The sequence below is a fragment of the Orycteropus afer genome, unplaced genomic scaffold (assembly GCF_000298275.1).
Source record: "Orycteropus afer afer isolate SDZICR_OR568_19922 unplaced genomic scaffold, OryAfe1.0 scaffold00282, whole genome shotgun sequence".
In the NCBI taxonomy this organism is placed as follows: Eukaryota; Metazoa; Chordata; class Mammalia; order Tubulidentata; family Orycteropodidae; genus Orycteropus; species Orycteropus afer.
Window position 1 is genome coordinate 2,876,843 of NW_006921869.1, and position 9,098 is coordinate 2,885,940.

The following is a 9,098-nucleotide window of genomic DNA, read 5'->3' on the forward strand; positions in this document are numbered from 1 at the left end:
TGTCCCATCTTCCTTTCATGGAGAAGCTGGTGGGTTTGAACCACTGACCTTCTCATTAGCAGCCACTACACCACCAGAGCTCCTTAATCCTAATCAACACTAATACAGAGCTTGATATGTGCCAGCCCTGAAACCCTTGCCTTGGCTGCCAGTATCAGGGGCCTCATCTCACCCACTACATGTTTTACATACACTAAATCACTTTTTATAATATTTCTACTCACAAGGAAGGAATCCAAGGCACAGAGGTTAAAAGCCCATACCCAGCAGCTCTTAGACATTCTGCTAGACTGAAACTTGGCCCCCAATTCAGGTCTCCCTAGTTCTCTCTGGTTCTAAGTTATATGACAGCCATACAGGGTGCCCAGCTCTTGAAGGGTAAGTAGAACCTGACCTCCCAGCAACAGAGAAATAGTCCTAGTAACGACCAGCAGTCACTCTGTGCTTAGGCCAGCCCAGCTGCTGAGGTCTAGTTGGGGTCAAGCTTGGTTCTGCCCTCCCTGGAGTGGGTGGTCTCATGTTCTTCACAGCAGCCTGGGTACTTCTTCTGGGTCCTGGGACCAGGAAGGGAGTGTGCTTGTGGGCCCCAGCAGTGCCATTACCATCCTGTCATCATTCCCAAAGAGGAGGAGTCCTGCTTTTGTGATCACTCCTGGCCGGTGGGCTCCTGTGATGGGTAGAGCTTCACCCTCAGGCACCAGACCTGAAGTGTTCAGGGTCGAGTTGAAAAATGTGAGCTTCTGTTGAGGAAAGAAAAGCCAAAAGGTAATGAGTGAAATGAGGCCCCTAATGCAGGCAGCCAAGGCAGGGATGTCAGGGGTAGGATGAAGAGGGGGTGGAGTGGAGGATCATGTTGGGCGAGATAGAGCAAAGGCAAAGAGCCTTGAGCCACCACCATGGCCTGGGAGCTTATGGCAAGCTGCCTCAGGCCCTTCCTATCACCTTTGGCAGAGACTGCAGGTAGAGAGACAAGGGGAGAATACCAATTCAGTGGTGCTGATCATGGAGTGAGACTGACTTCCTTGCAGCGCCACCAAGCCTGGTCATTTTGGTCAGGAGATGGATTTGCCAAAGCAGAAGGTCTTATGGTGGGGAGGGCAGCAGAGTTCCCAGGGACAATGGCATTCAGTGGGAGGTCAGGAGTTTGGGCAATTTGGGACCAGAATACTAGCTGCCAGTTTGGACCTCTGGTGGCATAGTGTCTAAGGCATTTGACTGCTAATCAGAAGGCTGCCAGTTCAAACCCACCATCCACTCCTCAGAAGGAAGGTTGGGCAATCTACTTCCATAGTGGTACTGCTTCGGAAACCCAAGGAGGAGTCGCTATGGGTCGGATCTGACTCCACGGCAGTGAGTGTGTGTGTGAGAGAGATTAGATTATGAACCTGCCCCTAGTCTTGCTGTCCCAAGCTCCTCCTCAGAGATGTGAGTAACAGGGTGCCATATTGTAAGCATCTGGTTTGCCCCAGGTCTTAACCCCTGCCCATAGCCCTGAGGCTGCTGCCCCTTCTGCTCAGGGCTTTAGACTGAGAAGCCACATCAAAGTCATATCTGGGTTTGGTGTCTTCTGAGCTGAGGGTGGAGAGTCAAAGTCTTTTACAACCAATAAACTCACTTGGTTAGTGAGGGGCCTGGGCCATGAGACACACAAGATGTTAATCCTTTAGATAGTAGGTGGATAGATCTAGAAGGTCTTGGGAGAGGGGCTGAGGTGGTAGGGCCACATGGGTGGGTGTAGGGGTCAGGCAGTGGCTGTTTACCAACCAGAACAAATATAATTTGATATTTTTGCAGCCAGTGGAGTCATGTCAGTGAGTCCAGTTGAATTTCAGCCATGCATAGCCATACCTGTCCACAGGCCTCAGTCCAGGCACCGGGCACCTTGTCGTTCCCACGGATCCAGTTATGAATGGCTTCGGCTGGCTGGTCCCAATTGATCTGCAGGGCCAAGATATGCTTATGTGGTCTCCCCTTCCCAACTCTCTAGGCAGCACTTCCAGCCAGCTATCCCTGCCCCAGGTGCTGACCCTTGGATGGTGGACGACACCCTAATCTGGGTGTCAGTAACTTGGCTTCCTCTCTGAGAATGGCCAAAGTCCCTGAACTGGTCTGGGCCCCTCCTTTGGCATCTCAGTTATGAGTGCTCTCTGGCCTTCAGTCTCTCATGGGTTTAGTGAACTTCATAAAGAATTTGACAAAGTAATATTGTGTTGTTCAGATGGCCAAGGCCCTACATAGTCCCCTCAACAGAGGCAAAGTACTCAGGCTTGTCCCACAGGGTCCCACCCACAGCTTGCTTAGCCTACAAGCCTCAAAGACCATCCATCTTTCAGGACCCCAAGAGGATCTATTATAGATCAAAAAAACTAAATTCTCTCACATCTCAATTTAGAGACTTCAAGCACCTCAAGACTGAGGTACTTATTTTCCACCCCTCTTACCCTTCCACAGGTCTCACCCCTCTACATGTCTCCTAACTTCCCCTCTCTTGGGGTCCTGCCTGTCCTTTTCTTCTAAAGAGGAAAGAGAGGAAACTGAAAAGGACCCTGTCCCCTGCCTTCCCAGATACCATGCTTTCCTCCCTCTATGGCTGTGCCCAGGCTGTCTCTCCCAGACAGTACTACTTTCCCTTGCCTTCCACAATTACAGCTTGCACCACTCAGCTTGAACCTCATCTTCTCTAGGACACCCTCCTAGCCTTGGGTAGCTGCCTTGCTCTCTGCCCACTTCCCAACTCATGCATAGGCAAAATTCAGGGTAGGAAGATGACCCAGCGCTCACCTTGGCTGTTTCCTTCTTTTGAATCCCTTCATAGGTGGCCCCTTTCTCAGGCTGAGGGATTCTTGGAGCTCTTCCCTCAGCAATCAGCCTCACAGCCTGCACCTGAGAAGAGCCCAGACTCAGTCAGCTCCCCAGCATCAGATACCGCCCTTCCTCCTTTCCTCTCATATCCCAAGCTCTACAAGTCTGGCTGTATAGCACAGTGGCTAGCACCCACAGACACTCCAATATGACTATTATGTGAACAACAGGAGTCAACTGAGTCTAAATCCACTGCAAAATGCACACAAGACCCTTCCTGACCTACCTCATAAGGTATTACAACTGTGCAGTATAACTTACATAAGTTTTGTGTGGGTGTAACATACAAAAATTTTCATGTTGTTTAAAACCACATGATAAGTTTTGAGGTACAAGTTTGGAGGTCTGAGATGAACCAGGAAATAGTTTCTGTTAAAGGGAAGGAAAGGAGGGTGGGGAGGGGGCAAAATCCAGGAAGGGGTAGGTGACTGGGTACACCATGAAAGAGAGGCTAAGGGAAGAACCCCCAGTAGTACCAGACTAAGAAGTGATTTTCCTATCAGGAATGGCTAATTCAGTGCTGTCCAATTGAACTTCCTGGGATGATGGAAGTGTTCTATATCTTCACTCTCCAACACAGTAACCATGACCCATGTGTAGTTACTGGGCTCTTGAAATGTAGTTAGCCAGACCGAAGAACTGAGTTTTAATTTGAATTAATTTAAATTTGAAGAGCCACTCCAAAGGATAGTGTTAATTTTTTGCTGTGGGCTATGCAATGTAACCCCTTCTTATTTCTCCAATTAAATCTTCAGTCAAGTCTATTTTGCTCACTATGTGGGAGAGTATACAAAGAGGATTCCAATTTAGCACAGCTCAAAAAAAAAAAAAAAAAACACAGCTCACATGGAACAGGAACCAGGGCAAGGGGAGAGCTGGCACTGGCCTACAGTGAGCACTTAAAAGTTACCATCATGCTCACTGCTGTGTGTGAATCACTTTTGTGCTTAATCAATGAGCAATTCAAGTACCCTCTGTCTTCACTCATTGCTGGCCTGCCCACATAGCTGCTGGAGCACTAGCAGCCCTACACAAATACTATAAACCCCTGAGCCCTCCTTGATCTGCAAGATCAAGTCCCACAGCCACTAGCTTGAACCTTATCTTTTCTAGGACACCCTCCTAGCCTTGGGTAGCTGCCTTGCTCTCTGCCCACTTCCCAACTCATGCATAGGCAAGATTCAGGGTAGGAAGACGACCCAGCGCTCACCTTGGCTGTATGATGCACAATGCCTGCCTGCATCTGACACTTGCCAGTTTTGTCTGTCCAGAACTCCTTCCCTATTCCTCTGTAACAAAGCTTCTTTTCTTAAGGAGAATACATCCATGTGACTAGAATTAAGCTGATATCCCTACTCCAACCCACCAACAGCAAGAAGCAGAGATTGAGGTTGACCAGAGTACTCCATCACTCTAGCTAGTGACTGGTTCAGGATGACCATATGACCCAAAACATGTCAATCAGTGTCTCCTCTAACTTTTCACTCATGAATTCTAGGAGAAAGAGGTATTCTCTTCCCCTGGAGGGGTCTTTTGGTGATGCAAATGGTTAAAGCACTTGGCTTTTAACCCAAAGTCCACCCAGAGGTGACTCAGAAGAAAGACTTGGTGATCTACTTCTGAAATTTCAGTCATTGAAAATTCTATGGCACACAGTTTTACTCTGACACACATGGGTTGCTATGAGTTGTAACTGACTTGACAGCAAACTGTTGTTCCCCTACCCCAGAATTAGGAGCTGTAATTCTTGAGCTACCAGTTACTATCTTTCCTCCCATTTGGAGGCAGTCATTCTGAGAATGAAGGTAACCAAACAGAGAAACGCAGAATCAAAGGGTGAATAGAGAAAGAAACAGAATCCTAATGAAATGGCATCAGTTCCTGGACTGCCTTTGTTCTTGTTTTGTTGCTAAAGTCTTTTGAGTTGGGTTTTGTTAGTTGTGCACAAGAGTCCTACCTAATATAATACATTATTAATGCTGTAATTCTGTCTCTTTGACAATCTGAAAGGAGAAATTTCCCTCCAGAACCCAAGCATTTGGAGAATAGATTCCTGGCCAGCTTTGTGACTAGCACTAAGCGCCTAGAGCAGGAACCTAGGCACAGAGAAGACCTGCAGGAATGTTGAGGTGGGTTGTGACTCAGATCCCAGCCCTTACCATCCCCTTGATGCCTTCAGGGAAGAGGAAGCGGTTGTACAAAGTGCTCACGGTGTCATCTGGGAGGACCTCACACTCCTTCTGGAGCAGAAGATCCCCAGTGTCCAGACCATCATCTGCCCAGAAAATGGTGAAGCCTCCTTTCTTGTCTCCATGGATGAGGGTCCTAGGAGGCAGAAGAGTGACCATCTGGGTGTGAGGGACAGAGAGTGAAGATGCCCTGTAAGCAATCCTGTGGCCCTGTCCTGCAGCATGTCCTCTTGCCCCCAGAGGAAGAAAACCAAACCAAACTCACTGCCGTTGAGTCAATCCTGACTCATAGTGACCCCTCCATGGGTTTCCGAGGTAGTATCTCTATGGAAGTTGATTGCCCAGACTTTCTTCCAAGGAGTGGCTGGTGGGTTTGAACTGCCAGGCTTCTGGTTAGCAGTCAAATAAATGCCTTAGTCACTATGCCACCAGAGCAGAGGAAGGGAGGAGGAAAATATATTTATCAAAACCAACTGGGGATTAGGTGAGTAGATATTGTGCTGAAAGCTCTACATGCATCTATAAAATCATTCTCACAGCAGGTGTAACATGTATTCTCATTTACAGATGAAGAAACTGAGGCCCAGAAAAGGGAAGGGATGTGATCTAAGGTCAAAAACCAAAAAATCAAACTCACTGCTGCCAAGTCGGATCTGATTCATAGTGACCTCTCCTTGGGTTTCTGAGGCAATATCACTACAAAAGTAGATTGCCCAATCTTCCTTCTGCAGAGTGGCTGGTGGGTTTGAACCACCAGCCTTCTGGTTAGCAATCAAATGCCTTAGGCACTACACCACCAGAGCTCCTGATCTAAGGTCAGGGAGGCTGAATTCCAACAAGACCAACCTAACTAAAATCCCACACTCTCTTCTCAGCTCAATGTCTCCTCCACCAAGAGATCTTTCCTGAACTTCCATCTAAATTGGCCCCACCAGTCAGTCTCTTCCATACCCCCATGCCATTATCTTCAGATTATCTTGTGTATGGGACCCTTTATCCTTAATCGATCCCTTTCCAAGTAGGATGCTGCTAAGTTAGTTGGGTGGAGGTTAGGAGCAGGACTTGCGCCTGACTATCTGAATTCAACTGCTGCTCAGTAACTTCCTGTGTTCTCTCAGCTCCTTAACTCTTTATGCCCTTAGACCTCCAGGCATGCCTTCTCCACAAATTTATTATGAGACTGCAAAAGGCTTAGCAATGCCTGCCCCAATAATTTTCTCTTATTGATAACACTTCAATCCAGAGCCATAGGCAGCTCCTCCAACTGTCCAGCTTCTTCCCTTTCTCTCCCCTAGCCTTAGAGGCAGCAGCTGTGTCCTGCTAGCACCATGTCAATGATAGCTTGTTGTTGTCGTGCCCTCGAGTCGGACCCGACTCATAGCGACCCCTCCTAGAGTTTCTGAGGTGGTATCACTACAGAAGTAGATTGCCCAACCTTCCTTCTGAGGAGTGGCTGGTGGGTTTGAACTGCCAGCCTTCTGGTTAACAGTCAGGTACCTTAGGTACTACGCTACCAGAACTCCAGTACCTGATTAACGCTTTTTTTTTCCTTAATTAAATTTTTTATTAAAACAACAGGCATGTTGTGTGGCTTCTTCCTGGACCCTGACTGATAGTCTCCCTGCTCTGGCTCACCTCTTTCAACCCCTAGAGTGCCATGGTACTGATGTAAGTGAGATCCAATGCCAGCAGATTGGGCCATACTTGTATAAGTTGTCCTCACTTTGATAGGTGCCTGCATGATATTCATTCTATAGCACTTGAGAAATGCTTCAGGCTCAGAGGAATGACAGTTCACACTGATGGGGGTTCAAGTTGGGGATGACGGTTTTGCCCTTTCTCACCAGTTGATTGCCGAAGCCCCTCGGTGTCTGGGGAGTAGAGACGGGTGGTAGATGATGGAGCCATGCCGGGGGGCATTGATGATTTCCATGGGGATGAACTGGCTACAGAAGGGCAGGACATTGAGCTCGGCCCCCAGAGTCTGGTACTGGGCCATCACCTCCGGCAGAATCTGCCCTCGCACCCGCCAGCGGGGAAATTTGAACACTGGCACTCCATCCTTCTCGGCTTCCAGGCCTGTGGACAACATGTGAGAAGCTGGCCCTCCCTGACATCTCACTAGCTTCACTGCCACATCTGCCTTCCCACTCACATGGCTTCTGGACTGTCTCTCCAGATCCATCCCTCCTACCCTCCACCCACTGCCCTAGCTTGTCTCCAGCAGGCAGGTCTGTGGGCAGCACTAGCTGAGGGCATGGTTTCAGAGATTGCTTTGCTCATGTGACTTCTGTTGATCACCAGGAGCTCAGATTGTGGCCTCTTTAGTATGGTCCACTGTGCAGACTCTCCATTAGGTCATGAAGGCATTGTCTCCCTGACTTTCAACTCCTCCTTGTGGGGTTTCATCTTCAGGGACACTAAAAGACTGAAGGCTGGAGGGGAAAAATGGGTTTCTATGGGGTTCCTTTCCATGCAGCAATTTTTCTAGTTCTTGCAGAACCATCCTGAACACATGCCTTTGACTCACCCAGTGCTGGTGACAGGCAGCCAGTGTCTGCATCTAGTAGGTAGGGCCTCAGTGTACAGAGGCCTTCCCCTGCTCATCACCATTTTCTCCTGGAAGTCTGAATTCCAGCTACTCCAAGTGTAATTGCAGTTTCTTTCATCTTTTTATGCTAGCCTCAGAGGAAGTAGCTATTTCCCACCAGCATTACCTCCATGATACCTTCGAGTTCTCTTTTCTCTTTTCTGGACCCCAATGCCTAATTAAAACTTCTTTTTAAATTAAATTCTCTATTAAAATAACAGGCGAGATGTACAGCTTCTGACTGGCCCCTGACTGATACTTTCCCTGTTTTGGTCCACCTCTCTCAGCCCCCAGAGTGCTGCAGTTCTGATGAGGGTGGGGTCTGATGCCAGCAGACTGGGCCATACTTTCAAAACCTATCTCCACTGTGACCATGAAATTCTTCTGTAGGACATCTGAAGTCAAGGTCAGTGGCAGCAGAGGTCAAGTAGTAGCCCCAGCCAGGGCTCAGTATGTGCCCAGGGTCAGAGGCTGGTGTCAAAAGTCACTGGATGGCTGGGCTTAGGGCTCAGGCTGTGATAGGTCAAATAGTAGTAAGAGCCAGGGCTGAAGATCTGGATAGCATCTGCGGTTGTTCAGACTTAGCTCAGACTGTAGCTGGTTTGGGAGGCTCGCTATAACTAAATGAACTGTGCTTAACCAGCCCTAAATCCCCCTTTCCTGGTCCTGGCTTTATATCCTTACATCCTGCCCTGTAGTCTGTGTCCATGAGGCCTGGTAGCCAGTAAGTGTTCTTGGAAGGTCCGTTACCAAGCTGAGGGTGCCACCTGAATCCTGAAGTACTCAGGTGCCTGTTCAAAGGCAGTGGCTCATGGTAGTGACTCTCAAAATGTGTTCTTCTTCAAACCAGGTCATCAGCATTATCTGTGAACTTGTTAGATACACAATTCTTGAAATTTTCCCCAGACTTACTGAATCAGAGACTCTGGGGTGGGATTTCCAATGATGGTGACTGATGCCAGTTCACTTCTGAGAATGCTGCCCTGGGGACTCTGCCCTAGAAGTCCTTTCAGGCATGTGTGCTGAAGCTCAGAAATTTGAGCCTGAATTTGGCCCAGCTCCAGAGCACACATTGATGCTGGGACCAAGACAGATTCTTCATGCCCATCTCCAGAAAAGGGAATGCTTCATTAAAAATTTATTTATTTGTTCAATAAAGCATTTATTCATGCTTTATTCCAGAAAAGCCCCTGTAGCCAGGTGGCATCTAAACAGAATTCAGTACCAACCATGTAGAGCTGCTTTCCAGTCAGGGAAGCCCATAAATCCATCACAAGGGCACTTGTCTCTGCTCTCTGGCTGCTCACTTACCTAGGGGATCTGCCTTCCCATCCTTGTCTGGGACAGTGAACACACCCACCACTTCATAGCCCTCCTTCTTCAAGTGGCAGTAAACTTCCTGGCCAAATAAACTCTGCCCAATCACAGCAATCTTCATGATCACAGTGGTGGGTTGG

The 9,098-nt window shown here is 48.2% G+C and overlaps 1 protein-coding gene across 1 annotated transcript in view; it reads right to left on the reverse strand.

Annotated features, from left to right (window-relative positions):
- ALDH1L1 (aldehyde dehydrogenase 1 family member L1) overlaps positions 1–9,079 on the reverse strand; it is a 103,791-nt gene extending 94,712 nt beyond the window's left edge. The window contains exons 1-6 of the mRNA XM_007950608.2: positions 8,953–9,079; positions 6,896–7,130; positions 5,022–5,187; positions 2,782–2,883; positions 1,849–1,938; positions 603–740 (exon numbers count right to left, since the gene is read on the reverse strand). Of these exons, the coding sequence (XP_007948799.1) occupies positions 603–740; positions 1,849–1,938; positions 2,782–2,883; positions 5,022–5,187; positions 6,896–7,130; positions 8,953–9,079 (858 nt within the window). The remainder of the gene's footprint in view (positions 1–602; positions 741–1,848; positions 1,939–2,781; positions 2,884–5,021; positions 5,188–6,895; positions 7,131–8,952) is intronic.
- Between the last annotated feature and the right edge of the window lie 19 nt (positions 9,080–9,098).